This window comes from Cibotium barometz, chromosome 10 (genome assembly GCF_041138505.1).
Source record: "Cibotium barometz isolate CiBa-2024 chromosome 10, ASM4113850v1, whole genome shotgun sequence".
In the NCBI taxonomy this organism is placed as follows: Eukaryota; Viridiplantae; Streptophyta; class Polypodiopsida; order Cyatheales; family Cibotiaceae; genus Cibotium; species Cibotium barometz.
The window spans coordinates 27,777,578-27,796,657 of NC_141055.1; the positions used below are offsets into that span (position 1 = coordinate 27,777,578).

At 46.4% G+C, this 19,080-nt stretch overlaps 1 protein-coding gene across 1 annotated transcript in view; it reads left to right on the forward strand.

Annotated features, from left to right (window-relative positions):
• LOC147634739 (uncharacterized) overlaps positions 1-19,080 on the forward strand; it is a 52,788-nt gene that overhangs the window by 24,567 nt on the left and 9,141 nt on the right. The window contains exons 2-4 of the mRNA XM_086803910.1: positions 9,117-9,156; positions 9,338-9,418; positions 9,570-9,759. Coding sequence (XP_086660036.1) covers positions 9,117-9,156; positions 9,338-9,418; positions 9,570-9,759 — 311 coding nt within the window. The remainder of the gene's footprint in view (positions 1-9,116; positions 9,157-9,337; positions 9,419-9,569; positions 9,760-19,080) is intronic.

Consider the following 19,080-nt stretch of genomic DNA (forward strand, 5'->3'; position numbering starts at 1 on the left):
ACCAGCGAGATGGTCACTAGAGCTATACGGAGATTACAGCATGGGAGAGCCGCAGATCACACAGGCCTCCACAGAGAGCACCTTATATATGCAGCAGAGACTCTGTCACCTTTCATGGCCTGGCTGTTTAATAGAGCTCTAGCAGAGGGTTTACGTGAGACATGGACTATGCATACTGTAGTGCCTTTACATAAGGCTGGGGACCGTATGGACCCAGGGGCCAGCCAACTACAGGACTATCATGGTTGGTCATACATTGGCCACATTATATGGGGCAGTATTGGACGCAGAGCTTAGTCACTATGCAGAGGCCCATAGTCTCCGAGCCCGTGGACAGGCAGGTTTTCGGCGAGGCTTCTGCACCATTGACCATGTCTTCACTCTCAGGATACTGATTGAGCAGGCCAGGAGCCGGGGCAGGCGCTTTGTAAACCGGCCTGACGGGCGGTGAAACAAACACTCGCACATAAAACACTTCAACGCCATTGAGGACCTAGAAAAGGAAAACAAACAGGGGGAGCTAGAGTACTCCTGCAAACAGTACACGGACACCGATTGGCCCCAAAACGCAGTGGCGCCCCTTGCGGTATTTCTTTAATTGATTATAAGAGCTTTGATTACAATAAGGCTGGGAACTCATCCGTCATAGTAGAACTCCTGAAGCCTGCAAAGAACCTGCATCATGGCTTCTTGTCCACTCGGCATCCACAAACAAATCCAGCCATTGTTCACATCGAAAGACTCTCTCACATTGAGTCTGCATACAGAAGCTTTCTCCTATGATCAGGGCTGCCACAACCATCCATAGCCTCTCACACTATGAACAACATCACACCCTGACACATCCAGTGCTTCTGCATCACAACACAGACTCCCAAACTGTCTCTCAAAAGAGAACTCGTATCACAGCACAGCATACCATACAGTCGACACACCTGTACCAACCCTCTCTACCTTCCAAGGGTACTATCCATCTCTGTCATGGATTCCCTATCCCCTGCCCAATCAGTAGCAAGGTTGTACCAAACATGTGTCCATTCCTGTATCTTCTGCCTGCATGTGACCTATCTCCTGGAGAAACCCAAAACACGTTTCCTTGAGAAACCTACGACCTGTTTCCACATGAAACCCTTAGGCCTGTTTCCCTTTGAAACTTCTGTCCTGTTTCCATGCAGAACCATTCATGGCACCATTGTGAACGCCATCGACATGATGTCTATGTTCATGAAAAACCAGCCCCTCCTTTCTGCAAAAGCACGGCGTCCTCCAAAAAGCACACACCTGGCTGCCTGTGTGTCTAGAGAAACCAACCTGTAAGCTGCAGCCTGACTCTTGTGCAAAAGAGCATGTGTTTCAGCCCTCTGCGCCTGCAGTCCAGCCCACCTTCTGTTCTGCAACCCAACAGTCGCCAGATAGAGAGGGCACGTGTGCTACCAATCCAGCCCACCTCCTGTCCTGCAGCCCAACAGTCGCTAGAGAGAGAGAGAGAGAGAGAGAGAGCATTGCTGGCTGTCCCCACGTGTACACCCCTGTTTCTCCTGCAGTCCCCTCTCTCCATGAGAGCCTCTCATGCCCTGTTCAGTCCAGTACCTCTGCAGTTGTGCGCTTCCTACAGCTGCCTGCAGCCCATCGCTTGCTTCCATGAGAGAGAGAAAGAAGCACGAGAAACCTGCTCACCGTCCAGCACAACCTGCAGTCCAGCCCGCCGGTTGTTCCCTGCAGACCTGCGCAGCTTTTCAGCAAAAAGAGGGAGAGATCCACACACCGTTCAGCTCTTGCCCGACTGCCTGCTCACACAAAAGCAAGAGAAGGAAAAGAGGCGTGTAAGGGCAATCCTGTATGCAGCCAAACTCCAGAACTTCAGCGTTGGCCGCCTGTGTACTAGATGAGCAGCCCTCCTGACTGGAAAAGCACACCACCCAGTGCTTCTGCATCACAACACAGACTCCCAAACTGTCTCTCAAAAGAGAACTCGTATCACAGCATAGCATACCATACAGTCGACACACCTGTACCAACCCTCTCTACCTTCCAAGGGTACTATCCATCTCTCTCATGGATTCCCTGTCCCCTACCCAATGAGTAGCAAGGTTGTACCAAACATGTGTCCATTCCTGTATCTTCTGCCTGCATGTGACCTATCTCCTGGAGAAACCCAAAACATGTTTCCTTGAGAAACCTACGACCTGTTTCCACATGAAACCCTTAGGCCTGTTTCCCTTTGAAACTTCTGTCCTGTTTCCATACAGAACCATTCATGGCACCATTCAACAACAGTACCAACAACGGCATACATCTAGTTACCTGTTCCCTCATGAAACATCTGGAAACATAGAGATGCCCATAACTGTAGGTCCCTCTGTTCCTTTCTAGCAAGAAGAAAACAATCTGCTCCATGAGCACGCAGCCATGCGAGCTTGCTTCACTCCCATGCCAAGAAACATAACCAAGTGACTTGTACTTGCAGCCAAAAACCCAAGCACATAGCTGAATTTGCAGCCAAACAAAAACAGCCCATAAACTGTCCTCGAACTGATCTCAAAACAATCTTGAACCCAAAGCAAAGAGAAGCTGAAAGTTCCATCAGTTGAACGCCATCGACATGATGTCTATGTTCATGAAAAACCAGCCCCTCCTTTCTGCAAAAACATGGCGTCCTCCAAAAAGCACACACCTGGCTGCCTGTGTGTCTAGAGAAACCAACCTGTAAGCTGCAGCCTGACTCTTGTGCAAAAGAGCATGTGTTTCAGCCCTCTGCGCCTGCAGTCCAGCCCACCTTCTGTTCTGCAACCCAACAGTCGCTAGATAGAGAGGGCACGTGTGCTACCAATCCAGCCCACCTCCTGTCCTGTAGCCCAATAGTCGCCAGACAGAGAGAGAGAGAGAGAGCAGTGCTGGCTGTCCCCACGTGTACACCCCTGTTTCTCCTGCAGTCCCCTCTCTCCATGAGAGCCTCTCATGCCCTGTTCAGTCCAGCACCTCTGCAGTTGTGCGCTTCCTACAGCTGCCTGCAGCCCATCGCTTGCTTCCATGAGAGAGAGAAAGAAGCACGAGAAACCTACTCACCGTCCAGCACAACCTGCAGTCCAGCCCGCCGGTTGTTCCCTGCAGACCTGCGTAGCTTTTCAGCAAAAAGAGGGAGAGATCCACACACCGTTCAGCTCCTGCCCGACTGCCTGCTCACACAAAAACAAGAGAAGGAAAAGAGGCGTGTAAGGGTAATCCTGTACGCAGCCAAACTCCAGAACTTCAGCGTTGGCCGCTTGTGTACCAGATGAGCAGCCCTCCTGACTGGAAAAGCACACCACCCTCAAAAGATAGGTGCCTCTCCCTTTCTGCCCGCCAGCCCCTCTTTTTTCCAAAAAGACACACGTGGCCCCAATAATAGCATAAGGGCCACGTTTTCTTTCATGAAGGGCATTAAAATATTTTTTAAAGGTTTTTAAAACCTTTTGAGTAAAAGTCTCTTTGCCCCCTTCACACTTGGGGTTGTCCACACACGGGCTTCCTTTTTAACTCCAATCTGATGCCATTCACACTGTCCACCATGTCCCCGTGCACACCTGCATACTGTCCAGAGGAAAACACAGGGTCGTGACACGCTTACATTGCTGCTTTGTGGATTTCCGCAAAGCGTTCAATATGGTTCCTCGAGAGCGGCTCTTTCAGAGACTCATGACACTGGGAGTACCTACAGAGACGATGTGGGGAATTTATGCTCTTTATGAGCATGTGGCAGCCAGGGTCAGATGCCCAGGAGGTATGTCTGCAGACTTTGCTAGCACCATTGGTGTGAAGCAAGGATGCCCACTATCTCCCACCCTCTTCGGGCTATACATCGACGAGGTAGCAGACTATATTCAGCGAGGAGGTGGAGTCGGCGGACAGATCTCAAACACACAGACATAGGCCTCACAGTGAACCTTGGGAAAACCAAGGTTATGATCTTCCATACATCGCCAGCAATGAGGAGGAGATCTGTTTTTATGTTTGAGGGCAGCCAAGTAGAGGTCTCTACATCTTATGTATATTTGGGGATTACATTCACCAGTAGAGCCGGGCGATTCTCTGTGACGCAGGCAGCCCATGATCGACTCACTCGAGCCTATGTAGCCTTGGCTATGCTAGAGAGACAGAGCCATCAGGCACATTTCCAGGAGCCCCATACAAAAGGGTGGCTTTTTGACACTTTAGTCACCTCAGCCCTGATGTACGCAGCCCCAGTTTGGACACCAGGCTTGGCAGCCTCCACAGCCAGATAGAGTGCCCACAGGTCATACTGCTATCCCGGATGGTTCGTAGCAAGCCATCCGTTCCCCATGACATTGTGAGAGCAGAGTTTGCTGCACCACCGGAGGCACTCTTTCAGACAGTATGTTTCTTGCACAAACTCAGTGACATGCCGGTGGACCAACTCCCGCGCATTGCTTTTGAGGCATCCAGGCAGCTTGCAGAGTCAGAGGACAGTCACTCATGGTATACACAAGTAGTCCAGTGGCTCAAGAGTTTTGGGTATGATATGGACCGATTACCACCTACCCAGTATGATCTACATGCCCCACACCTCTCCCTCTGACACACTGAGAGGAATAGAGTCATTAGGCAGGAGCTGATTCAGAGACATATCATGCGCACATGGGTGACACCATCACAGCCTCTTCGTATGAAGATGGACAGAGATCATTTCTTGATATTGACTTAGGATGATTTCATTCAGAGACCGCACTACATGGATCTATATCTTCCACATGCTCTGAGAGTAGTGATTGGACAGCTCCGAGTTTCATCACATCCCCTGGAGATTGAGGCTGGACGAGCATCCTGCATCCCGCGGGAGGAGAGATTATGCAGAGAGGATGTGGAGAGCGAGTCACACTTTGTATGCAGATGTCCATATTATGATGGGATTAGAGCCACCTACCCTACTCTCTTGAGAGGAGCAGACACATCTTTTCAGTCCATCCTGCAGATGTTAGACCAACTAGTACTTGGGCGCTTCTTACTAGAGATATACAGACACAGAGAGCAGTTACTCTAGTCAGGAGAGAGGAGAGCCCAGATCCGACAGACTCAGCTGACCGATTTCTTCCAGAGGACAGCCATGCCAGATCCCACAGTGATGGGCCAAGGAGTCACTTTGAGGAGAGCAGAGGAGATTCGAGCATCGTGGCGTCCACGAGCGCCTGGATACCGACCTTCCCACAGACATCGACATATGATCAGGGACATTCAGGCACGACACCAGAGGCGACTATAGGAGAGAGGACAGTCGGGACCCATTGATCTGGCGGCCATCTTGCATATCATTACAATTGGCGCTGACATGTATGACATATTACACCCCCCCCCCCCCCCTCACCACAAGACGGAGCTGACCAGGAGCATGCTTGCATTGAGCATCGTTGTATCACCCTGGCATATAGTTGTGCATTTACCCCAGTAGTGCTCCATCCTTATATATGTACATACATCCCGACCTCATAGTAGGAGTTTTCTTTCAGTTTTCTTCCAGTTGTTGTATTGTGCACTGAGCACCATCTGATACTTAGAGATACCACATACATTGTACATGGTTTTGTCTCATAGGCCAATTCTCGTTGGTCTGAGAGAGACGTTAATACTTTCTTTCTTTCATTCTCTCTCCTGTGTTTCCACTTTCCCTTCTTCCGCTGCACATTATATAAAGTGGTCTATACAAATTGATCGCTCTGCTTTCTTCTGGTGCTGCTTCTGTTCTTTGGCATGCTCGGTTTGGCCATTTGAGCTATCAACTTCTACAGTGAGCTTCGAAGGATGGGTTGGTTGAGGGTTTACGGACCATCAAGGCTCCATCTTCTACTCGTTCCTCTTGTTTACAAGGGAAGCAACACCGAGCCGCCTTTCCAAAGGAGGCAACACACAGATCTTCAACATCACTTGCTCTTGTTCATGTAGACTTATTTGGTCCAAGTTGGACTTGAAGTCTCAGCGCATGACTTTTCTTGGATACAACTCTGTGTCCAAGGCATATCGTCTTTATGATCCTCAGGCCGGCAAAGTTGTTGTGAGCCATGATGTGGTGCTCAACGAGACTCCTACATCTTCAGAGGGGGGTGGTGAGCTCTCAGTCAGATGATGATGACTCTGCTCCTCCTCCAGCGAGTTCGAGTAGATCTGTGCCTTGATGGTACTATCAGGCAGTTCCTGATTTTGGGTTACGTGAGCTTCCTTCTGCTCCTCCGCCTGGTTCTCTCCGGCGTTCTTCCAGAGTTACAGGGAAACAAATTCATGAGGGCAACATGTTTGTTAACTATGCTCTTATGTCCTCTATCATCAATGGTCCTTCTGATCCCACTTCTGTGGACGAGGCACTTTCACATGAGCCTTGGTGTCATGCTATGTAGGCAGGTCGCTGGGATTTGTTGTTCTAGGCAAATAGGATCAGGTGTATTGGGTGAAGAAGGCTTTATATGGTCTGAAGCAGGCTCTGCGGGCTTGGTACTAGCAGATTGATGAGTTCTTTCAGAAGCTTGGCCTGCGCCGTTCTCATGCAGATTCAAACCTTTATATCCTCCTTGAGAGGGGGTTGATTGTTATCATTGTGGTCTATGTTGATGACCTCATCTTTACAGGTTCTTATTCAGGGAGGATCCGTTCAATCATGGCTGCTTTGGAGACAGAGTTTGAGATGACGGATCTTGGCCTTCTGCATTATTTTCTTGGCTTTGAGATTTGCCAAACCTCGAAGGGCATTTTCTTCTCTCAGCAGAAGTACACACGGGAGATTCTTGACAGATTTCAGATGAATGGATGCAGACCAGTATCTTCTCCTATGGATACTAGTGAGAAGCTTTCTCTACTTCATGCTTCTCCAGGGATTGATCAGGGACAGTATTGAGTTCTCGTCGGTTGTTTGGTTTGGTTGACCTACTCCCGATTGGACATATGTTTCGCAGTCAGTTTATTGAGTTCTTTCTCATCCAAACCCCGTCAGCAGCATTGGCGGTGTGCTCTCAGTGTTCTTCGGTACTTGTGTGGCACTTCGGACTTTGGCATCTTCTATGGCCAAGGATGCACTCTTGTTGGATAGTCTGAATCAGATTGGGATGGAGATCCAGATACTCGGCGTTCGACCACTGGTTGTGTTTTTACACTCAGGTCTGGAGCCATTTCATGGAATCCTTTTTAGGATTTGATAAGGTCCACAATACCTAGGGGACAACTTCCTAACCTTCCCCATCCACGTCTCAAAACTCTTGGGTATCCGTAGATATACAAGCATTCCCTCGGAGAACTCCTTTGGCGATGCTTCTTATCAGAATAAAACCGTGCTCTATCGTGAGCACTTCTGATGTATTCCCATGCACTGACTAGCATCTCCTGCATATCTGCTAAGAAATCTCTAGCCATATCAATCTTTGTATTCTTAAGTCCTGATATAGTTACCGGAGATCTAGGTTGGTAACCGTACATTAGCATAAACAAATTGTAACTAGTAGCCGAATGCTTAACACTATTGTAGGCAAACTCGACCAGTGGGATGTGCCTCTCCCAATTAGATTGTCGCCTAAAGAAGTATGCGTGAAGCATATCGTCCAAAACCTGATTCACTCTCTCGGTTTGCCCATCAAACTGAGGATGATCACAGGAACTCATACTCAGCATAGTCTGTGATTTCTGAAAAACTAGCTGCGAAAAGTGTCTGGAAAACTTCAAGTCCTTGTCACTCACTATGTCACAAGGCAACCCATATAATCTGTACAACTGCTCAACAAATTGCGATGAACAGCTAGTAACCAATGATTATCAAGAAAACCTAAAAAATGCTTTTCCCAAACCTGACATTTGTGTACTTGTGATTCCAAAAGGGTTGTGCCCTAATAAGTAGTCAATGCACATTGGATGCCGAAACAAAAAAATTTGAGGCTTTCTAGGCCAACTAACCACACTCACTCTCCCCAAAGCCGATTTGTGCACTCCTGATTGTAGTACCTCCTTTATTTGTGAAGTCATGCTTCAAATAGAAGTCTTTCTTTTTGGCTGCAATATTCAAAGTTTGGGTGATATATGAGTGGAGGGAGATTTTTTTTTGAAATAGGTACATTTTTCTTAAAATAGCCACTGATGAGGATAAACCAAATTGAGCAGCCTGAAACTCATAGACAGTTCTAGTAAGAGTTTTGAATTGATACCGAGATGGCGGTTGGAATCAAGGTCTTACCTGTTTATGTGTGTGAACCATCTCCTAGGAGTGGTAATGTGGAAGTGTGTGTTTATGTGTGAACCACCTCTTAGAGGGGTTATAATAATATCTAGATATTTTGTGTACTTTGACATAAGCAATGATGTCAGGAGATGTACCTTGGAACCTATAAAGGTATTGAAGTAATATCAATCAACATCATTCAGTCCTGTTTATCACTCTCTCTTGAGCATAGTGTTTCTCTCTCTCTCTTTGCTCCAATTCCATAGCAATGTTTCAGTTCAACCCACCATAGCCTGTGCAGGTAGCAAACCCTAGGACCCCTTTAGTTGGTATCTGAGCGGTCGTATCTCTAAGCCCTTGTTTGTGCAGTGTGCTGCCCAACCCTGCCTGGCATTTTTCTTGACATTCTGCTGCTGCTGTGACTACGCCACCCTCCAGTGTCCTGCTACCCAGCCCGGTTCCAATAGCTTAGCAACAGTGCAGATTTGCACCTCCTCAAGCAGTGGCAACCACCCCACACGGGAGTAGCGACCACCAAGAATGGGAATGTGCTAGCTCCAAACAATCTGCAGTGGCCATTAAAGTAGTAGCTGTGGGAGACAAAGAGGCGCTGAGAAGGAGACATGATCAGCTGATCCATGCGACTTGCCTTTGCAGTTTGCTAAATCACCTGCAGAGACCATGCCTACCGACAAGTTGGAGAGCTATGAATCACCAAAGAACTGGGCAGCAGGCCAGCCTTGTTCCATGTACTAACCCTGTGATCTTCAAACCAATTCATCCATAAATTATGTTGCCATTGCATCCTTTTACTAGCTTTTAAGATTCTGTATCCTGTGGTTCTCTTTGTGATGTCTCAAAAGTAATTGTGTTGTTAATACATAGGCTTCGTGAAATTTAACAATTTTGGTGTCTGAACATATGATCACAGGTTGCGGTAGGGGGTGATCACATGGTTTTACCTTTTCCAGGTCCATCCCTGTCATATTATAGTAAATCCTGCGAAATATGTATTTCTTCCAGAGATTTAATCAAGTCTGAGGAAATGTGTTGTCTTTTTTAATGTTTCTTTCTACCCAGTATATCATTTGCTTTGTTTGAGAGGAGGAATTCTACCAGGAACATCAAAAAAGCTGCCGTGACTGTTTGCAGAATCAAAGCTTCAAACCTTCTCCCCAAGTGAAACTAAAGGCAAGCTCACAGGAACTTATCGGCCTCCAACAGATGCTGATGGTATAAACCCCATATCCTAATGTTTTTGCAACAATCCTCTTAGATTTGCTGTGGTGTTCATACTCTGCGTCCTGTCCCTTGTTTAAATCTCAAAATTGGTCACTTGAGAATGCTTATCAGGTGCTGTCGGTATTTTTTGATCGCATGGCAGACTCCTTCTCCAAACCAGCATCAGGGATTCATCAAGAGGGAGAATCTAGAGGTTGGCAACGGTTTTTTAGCGTCACTCGTTTCAGTCCCTATTTTAATGTGGACACGTCTGATGTCTTTGAAAGGATCCGTGATTCTCTTCTCCCATACAAAGGGAACTTTGTGGAGAAGACGGGCCATAATCCTGACATGTAAGTATTGAGAAATCAGTTTTGAGGATTCTATTCAGGGTTATGTTGTGATGTGAAATTGCTTAGTGATCTGAGTGCTTACACGAGACATAATAATATCATGAAAAGAAAGATTACAAGTTGGTGTTTTTTTTGCTTTGGCGGTTCACAGTGATAGGCTATACTGTGTTATGCTGCAAGTATATGCGTAAGCAGCAGGGAAATGTATCATGAAACTCTTACAGCAATGCTTTAAGAGACTTAAGTTGCAAATGCTAGTAAACATAACTGGATTGCCTTAACTATGATAACATCATTATAGAGTGTTACCAATGTTGTTTGGAGAAATACCAAAGGGGGCTGACAGCTCTACATCCAGCGATGAAAAGCATGATCAGTGTTTAAACTAGCTTTCTACTGGCTAGGGGTTGACACCATACAGAGTTGGTCTCACACACGATTGAGTTTCCATATGTTTTTTGATATTGTGTCTAGTCATAACCATTAGCATGAGGTGAAGAAGACACAAGCTTATATGTTGTGTACAGACATGCTTCAACCCTTGCTAGAGTGACAGAGTACAAACACTGCAAAAATGCAGTCAATATAAACAAAGACATGAAAGGGAGAGCTCTCTCCATGGCTAGCCGCTCTTGGAGGAAGGTTACATCAGAGGGGGAGGGGGTAAAAGCCACACTAGGGGCCTATAAAAACTGGTCCTCTTGATGTGAACACTTTTAAAAATTGTCTGCCCAAACTTAAGTGTAAGTGAACACTTTATAATTTGTCCGCCCAAATTTAAGTGTATGTGAACACCTGCACTCAAAAACCTTAGTATAATAAAATATAAGCTGTAAATTGAGTTTGGGGTCACTTACCACTTGCAAAACAGATAAGACCATTGCCTCAGTCCCAAACAAGTGTGCACACACGTGTCCACAGGGTTTCTAGGAGTCCCTGGAGCCCATGGACAATCACAAGCAGAAATACGAAGCATTGTCCAGGCAGTCAAGACAAGTCATGCATGCATGTCAAAACACACAAAAATGCTTTATGCATAATATTCTGGATTCCATCTCCCAACTTATTCATCTTGTACTGAACCCATCTCGGACACCGTACATACAGGTATAAAAAATGCTCACCAGGGTGTCCACCCTTTCATGAGACTTCATCAGCATGCCAGGAACTCTCACCAGGGTATTCACCCTTCCATGAAGCCCTTCCACATGTACTGAGTCATGCCAGGAACTCACACCAGGATATCAATCCTTCCATTCAGTCCTTCCACATGTAACCAATCATGCCAGGAGCTCACACCAAGATCTCAATCCTTCCATGGAGTCCTTCCACATGTACTAAACCATGCGTGGAACACACACCGGGGTCTATATTTATCCTTCCATGGTGTTCCTCCACATGTGTATAGTCAGAGAGATGACATTCTCCCCGGCTTCTAATCAGTTGTCTGCAACTGAAAAGCGGCCAAATAAACCTGTAGAAGATCTGGATAATCCTTGGAGTAGTCTATATCTCCCATTTCACATCCAGAGCGGGGCAGTTCTTAAACTTCACAAGGAACCTGTGGATAAGCCTGCCACCAACAACTTTCCGTTCCTTATGAAACACAATCTGTTCCGGTTGAAGCACTTCTTCAAGCTCTTCAATTTTGGGTTGGTCCTCAATAAACACATATTTCTTGAGGAGGCTAACATGAAAAGCATTATGTATGCGCCAGTGCTCAGGCAAAGCAAGCCTGAAAGCTACCTTATTAATTCGTTCCAACACTTGGAATGGCCCATAGTACCTAGGAGACAGCTTTGGGCACTTGCCTTCTTTGCCAGGTTGCTTCCGAAGGCGTGCCTTCTCAAATTTGAGAAGCATGCAATCACCCTCTTTGAAATCCACTTGTCTGCGATGTTTATTTGCAACTTTCTTATGCTTTTCTTGAGTTCTTTGTATGGCTGTCCGTACCTGTGAAAAAGTTGTCCAGATCTCTAACATACTCATCCGCAGCAAAGATAGGTGGAAGCACCACCCTGCCATAAACAATCTCAAAGGGTGCTTTCCCATTGGAGGTGCCGTATTGTTATAAGCAAACTCCACAAGAGGCAAGTACTCCCAATCTAATTTCCGCTCAACTACATAGCATTTGAATAAATCAAGTATAGCTGAATTTGCAATTTCACTCTGCCCATCTGTCTGAGGATGATAAGCTGATGAGAAATTCAGCGTTGTGCCCATATTATCAAATAAAGCTTGCCAAAACAAACTTATGGTTCTTGGATCTCGATCTCCCAATTTGGGGTGCCCGGACAAAGGAAATGATGTGTGGACATCCTCAGGTGTGAACGGGGACCAAGAACATTAACATTTTTAATGTTCTAACCTTGGGGTGGCCCTCCCTAGGCCTTAGTGGTCCTAGGAAACTTTAATAAATATTAAAGTTGGGCCCTAGGATATTTTTGGAGAGAGGCAACTCCACTTTTGGAGTTACACGCCTCTCTCATCCCTCTCTCTCTCTTGCTTTTTGGAGAGGCGTGCAAACTACGTGCAAGCTGCAAGCGTGGAGAGGAAGGTCGACTGCATTCGGTTGCTGCTGGGGGTTTTTGGCTGCGCACAGAAGAGCCTGTACAGACAAGCCATACAGTCCACGTGTAGGCTGTCCGTACAGGGTACGGCTGCTCTGCAGGTACAGGCGGCGCTGAGACAGGGACTGAAAGCAGGTGCATGTTGTGCTGCAGGCTTTGGCGGCGGTTGTGCTGCAGGTACAGTTGTACGGACAGCTGGTACAGGTGTACAGACAGGTGCAGGGTCTAGCGGCGCTGGTACAGTCTACGCTGGCAGGAATAGACAGCAGGCGGCTGCTGTGTAAGTGCTGTCCTGTAGGTACAGGTGGCTGCAGAGGTTGTACGGACAGGTACAGTGGTGATTTACTGACCTGTACGGACAGGTACATCCAGTTTCAGCTCTGTTTAGACCTGAACAGTAGTGGGCGGTGCATCTCCAGTTGCAGGCAGAGCTTTTCCAGAGCTTGGTTGGTGCAACAGTCAAGTGGTTGCAGGAAGGAAAAGTACAGACAGTCTCTGGCATGTACAGACTGGTACAATCAGCCTCACGGGTGCAGAACCACGTGCTGATTTGGTAAGCTCTGAACTTGTCCATCTTTCTTTCTTTCCATTGGCTTATGTCTGCTGCTGCAGAGTTGTGCTATCTGGCCCCTTGTGAGAGGAGGGGTATGGCAGATTGAAAGGGTGGAAACAGAGATTGGACAGTGGATGTATGTTTGTGCTGAGTTGTGGAACCATGTACATGGGATATGCCAGATGTGTGCTCAAGGCTGCCCTGGTGAATGGTCTTGGCTGATCAGAGGGAAACACAGAGTGTGGGACAGAGATCTGTGTGTGAATCCTCTGTGCTAAGAGGTCTTGTGGGCTGCCAGATTGGACATACAGGTGTATTCTCCTGGCTGGTTTTGTTGTACTCAGCTTTACATCACTTTGAATTTGAATAAAGAAATACCGAAAGGGGCGCCAAGCTTTGGGGCCAACAAGTGTCGTTCTCATTACAGTTTTGGGGCACTCTAGCTCCAATTAAATTTGTTTTTATATTTGGACTACAAGTGGAAGGGTGACTGCTAGTCTACCGCACTTTGGTTTCTACCAGAGGCCGGTTTCAAGGTTCCGTTGCCGGGACCCATCATCAACTTTCTTAAGGGGGTGAGCTCGTGGGTTGACTCGAGGAAAGTCATCGCTGAAAAATTCAGCAACATGTCTGATACAGAAGACGAATATTTTTATAATGAAGAGGAAGAGCAAGAGACCTCTCCTGAGAGAAATGAATCTGAGGATATTCTTGCAGGAGAACAGGCTGTAGATGATGAGCAATATGAGGATGTAACACAGCCAGAAGATATGCCTAGTAAAGAGGAAGATGATGCTCAGTTTAAAAATCGTTTGGCTGGTGTTATGGATGTGTTTATGCAGCTCACACAAAGTGAGAAGTTTGCTGAATTTATGAGATCCTGTACTGAGCCTGAAAAGAAGAAGAAGAAGGTGCGTTCTAAGAACCTTCCGTGCCTTCCCACAGGATCCATCTTTTGGATAGTTTCCGAACATGCAGCATGCTTTTGGTGCTAACTCTCAGAGTTCCTTCTTTGGACAGCCATCTATTCCTCAGCAGTCTATGCATCCAGGTTATTTTGGTGGTGGCTCTGTGTTCCAATCCATGACTGGGGGTTATCCTCAGGGAGGCATGGGTATGCCAAGGACTTTTGGAGTAAATTTTCAGCCTGGTATGCAGGGGAATATGTATGGTGGTATGCAGTCTGGAATGCAAGGAAACATGTCTGGGGGCATGCAACCTGGGATGCAAGCAAATATGTATGGGGGCATGCAGCTCGGTATGCATAATGGTATGTTTGGAAACATGGCTGGAATGTATGGCATGCCAGGTGTGGGAATTGGTAATGCTGACCCTATGATGGGCATGAATGCTGGGGGTAGCAATCTTGTGAAGCCACTTCCATACGATAATCTAACGCCTATGGGTAAGGCGAAGGATTATAAGGAAGGGGGAGCTGCTGTGAAATTTGATACATTCAGTGGAGCCAAAGATAAGTTAAAAGCACTTACCTTTTTACAGCAGTTTGATGCTGCTTTTTCTGGTGGTAATTACACGGAGTCCTCTAAGGTGAGAAAAGCTGCGACTTTTCTCAAAGGCAATGCATTGCAGTGGTGGTCTACTCTTCTTTTGCAGGGCATAGCACCATCTACTTGGGTACAATTTAAACAGGTGTTCTCTTCCGTATGGCTCACATCTACTTTTGAGGTGGATGTAATGACAGCATGGCACAAGTTGGATGCATCAAAATGTGAAAATCTGGAAGATTACAACAAGAATTTTGGGAAGCTTTACTCCCAATTACTTCTTACCGTGCAGTGCCTTTGTCTGAGCAGGTAGAGAAGTATTGTTGTGGGCTGCCCAAGGAGGTGCGTGACTATTGTATAAAGACTCGAGTAACAAACATGTCACAGATGATAGAGAATGCTATGACAGCTAATGCGTTACTCACTGGAGTCTCATCTGGATTTAAAGGCAGTAAGAACTCGAGCAAGAAATCTGAAAAGTGTGGGCATGCTTCGCGTGATGCAAAAGGGTCTACAGAGACGTGGTATAAGAAGTTGCCAATGCCCAAGAGAACTCCTGAGGAGAGACAGTCTTTGAGAGATGCTCGGAAATGTTTTTACTGTACAGAAGAGGGACATATGTCTTTTAATTGTCCCAAGAGAAAGTCCCAAAAGGACTCTGACAATAAAGGAGAGCCCAAGTCAAAGAAACCAAAACCTTCTGCAGGGTTAGTTCCTGATCTTGTTGGGGAACAGCCAGGTGGTGAAGAGACTGAGTTGTGCAGGGCATGGGGCAAAGTGAGAGATCAAAATGCCTTGATATTCTTTGATACAGGTGCTAGAGCCAACTTTATTTCACCAGATTTGGCTGGCCGATTGGGGATTCGTGCAGAGGAGATGGGGCCGTTATATGAGGCTAACATGGCTTGTCCAGGGTATGCAGAACCCGTTACTCCTATCATTGGGAAGCTCAGGCTTCATTTGCAGGGTTATGTGGACAGCGAAGAGTTTTTCATCATGCCACTTGATGGATGTGATGTTTTGTTGGGAATGCCATGGTGCCACAAAGTACATGCGGTGGTGGATACATACAATAGGAAGATCACTTTGACTCATAGAGGGAAAGAACATATTTTGGATGTAAAACTTAAAGGGGAATCTGTTCCTATTGTATCAGCTTCGGCAATTTCATCAGTAAATGAAAAAGCATCTTTCCGCGTACTTGATTTATGTAAAGGATGCAAAAGATGATGAGTCTAAGTCTAATTTGTCTATGTTAGATAAGGACAGGACTGATTTCTTATGTCGGTTCCAAGATTGTTTTTCGGAGTCATTGCCAGGGGAACTTCCTCCGGAGAGGCAAGAAGATCATGCCATTGATCTAATTCCTGGTAGTTTTCCACCAAATAGACCGCCGTACCGTGTTAGTGCAGCCCAACAAGAAGAAATTATGAGTCAGGTACAGGAGCTTTTGAATAAAGGGTTGATACAGCCTAGCTCAGCATCCTTTTGCTCACCCGTACTCTTAGTGCAAAAGAAGGATAGTTCTTGGCGCATGTGTATTGATTACAGAGCGCTGAACAAGAATACCATCAAGGTTATTAATGGCAAGAAGAGTGAGTTTTTCTTGCAAGAGATACACTTCTTGGGGCATATTGTGTCTAAGAATGGAGTCCGTATGGATCCATCGAAGGTGGAAGCAATTCTTAACTGGCCAGATTTGAGGACCGTGCATGATGTACGCAGCTTTCTAGGATTGTGTTCCTATTACAGGCGGTACATATGGTATTTTGCTGAAATTGCTTCGCCCCTTCATGCCTTAATAAAGAAGGCAACTTCATACGGTATTTTGCTGAAATTGCTTTGCCCCTTCATGCCTTAACAAAGAAGGCAACTCCGTTTAGATGGGCTGATCAGGAAATTACAGCCTTCAAAAAGCTTAAAGAAAAGCTTACTTCGGATCCAGTATTGGTATTACCGGACCTCCGAAAGGCTTTTGTTGTCCAGTGTGATGCATGTGGAAGTAGCATTGGGGCAGTTCTCATGCAGGAAGGACATGTAATAGCCTATGAGAGTAGAATATTGCAAGATGCCGAGAAGCATTTATAGGTTTATGAGAAAGAGATGTTGGTTGTAATTCATGCTCTTTCTACATGGAAACACTATTTGCTTGGGGCTGATTTCACTGTGCAGACAGATCATCAGACCTTGCGTTATTTCCTCACGCAAACTAAGCTTTCAGAGAAGCATATGCGATGGGCAAACTTTTTGTCTATGTTTCACTTCCAGATTGTGCAAGTGGAAGGCAAAAAGAATGTTGTGGCAGATGCTTTGTCACGCAAGCCACAGGTCTTAGCAGTTTCACTTGCTTATCATCATGAGCTTGATGAAATGAAAGAGCAGTATGCCCATGATGAGGACTTTGACAGGTTGTATGATCAGATATCTGAGGGTCAGCGGCATGAGCACTATACTCTCAGAGATGGGTTTTTATTGATGCATGGCAGACTGTGTGTTACCAAGACATTGCGACTCAAGGTTATGATTGAAAGTCATGCTCCACCGTATGCAGGTCATAGAGGTATTGACGCCACGATAAAAGCAATGGAGACTTTTTTTTATTGGCCAACCTTGAGAAGAGATGTTGATGCTTTTGTAAGGCAATGCATCGTATGTCAGAAGGTAAAGTTTGACCGTCAAAAGACACCAGGGTTATTACAACCTTTACCTATTCCAGATAGACCTTGGGAGAGCATTGCCATGGATTTTATATTTGATCTTCCACGTACACAAACGGGAAATGATGGCATTTGGACTATCATATGCAGGTTCAGTAAGCAGGCTCATTTCATTCCTGTGCGTAAGACGATCAAAGTTGATCATATGGTGAAGTTGTTCATGGCGAACATCTTCAAGTATCATGGCTTGCCTACGTCTATCATTAGTGACCGTGATCCACGGATGACGAGTTTATTCTGGAGAGGGTTGTTTGTGCTGTATCACCAGAATGCAATCGAGGACGCTTGCCATTTTTCAAGAGGGGGGTATGTCATGACCTTGTGAAAATGGAACAGCACAAGTGTGGGCATGGTGGTTGCAGAGCAAAATAAATATTAAATGATTCACATTTGGGGTGCCCGGACAAAGGAAATGATGTGTGGACATCCTCAGGTGTGAAGGGGGACCAAGAACGTTAACATTTTTAATGTTCTAACCTTGGGGTGGCCCCTAGGCCTTAGTGGTCCTAGGAAACTTTAATAAATATTAAAGTTGGGCCCTAGGATATTTTTGGAGAGAGGCAACTCCACTTTTGGAGTTACACGCCTCTATCATCCCTCTCTCTCTCTCTCTTGCTTTTTGGAGAGGCGTGCAAACTACGTGCAAGCTGCAAGCGTGGAGAGGAAGGTCGACTGCATTCGGTTGCTGCTGGGGGTTTTTGGCTGCGCACAGAAGAGCCCGTACAGACAGGCCGTACAGTCCACGTGTAGGCTGTCTGTACAGGGTACGACTGCTGCAGGTACAGGCGGCGCTGACAGGGGCTGAAAGCAGGTGCATGCTGTGCTGCAGGCTTTGGCGGCGGCTGTGCTGCAGGTACAGTTGTACGGACAGCTGGTACAGGTGTACGGATAGGTGCAGGGTCTGGCGGCGCTGGTACAGTCTGCGTTGGCAAGAATAGACAGCAGGCGGCTGCTGTGTAAGTGCTGTCCTGTAGGTACATGTGGCTGCAGAGGCTGTACGGACAGGTACAGTGGTGATTTACTGACCTGTACGGACAGGTGCAGCCAGTTTCAGCTCTGTTCAGACCTGAACAGTAGTGGGCGGTGCAACAGTTGCAGGCAGAGCTTTTCCAGAGCTTGGTTGGTGCAACAGTCAAGTGGTTGCAGGGAGGAAAAGTATAGACAGTCTCTGGCATGTACAGACTGGTACAATCAGCCTCACGGGTGCAGAACCACGTGCTGATTTGGTAAGCTCTGAACTTGTCCATCTTTCTTTCTTTCCATTGGCTTATGTCTGCTCTGCTGCAGAGTTGTGCTATCTGGCCCCTTGTGAGAGGAGGGGTATGGCAGATTGAAAGGGTGGAAACAGAGATTGGACAGTGGATGTATGTTTGTGCTGAGTTGTGGAACCATGTACATGGGATATGCCAGATGTGTGCTCAAGGCTGCCCTGCTGAATGGTCTTGGCTGATCTGAGGGAAACACAGAGTGTTGCTTTTGTGGGACACAGATCTGTGTGTGAATCCTCTGTGCTAAGAGGTCTTGTGGGCTGCCAGATTGGACATATAGGTGTATTCTCCTGGCTGGTTTTGTTGTACTCAGCTTTACATCACTTTGAATTTGAATAAAGAAATACCGAAAGGGGCGCCAAGCTTTGGGGCCAACAGGTGTCGTTCTCATTACAGTTTTGGGGCACTCTAGCTCCAATTAAATTTGTTTTTATATTTGGACTACAAGTGGAAGGGTGACTACCGCACTTTGGTTTCTACCAGAGGCCGGTTTCACAATCTTAGAGAAGTGTCTGATAAACCTCCTGTAGTATACACATAACTCAAGAAAACTTCTGACTTGGTGAACCAACTTCAACTCTGGCCAATCCTAGATAGCCCATATTTTTCTTGGATCCATATGTATCCCATCCTTGGATACGATATGACTAAGATAATGAATCTTAGATAAGAAGAATTCACTCTTCTTACCATTTATGTAGAGCTTAT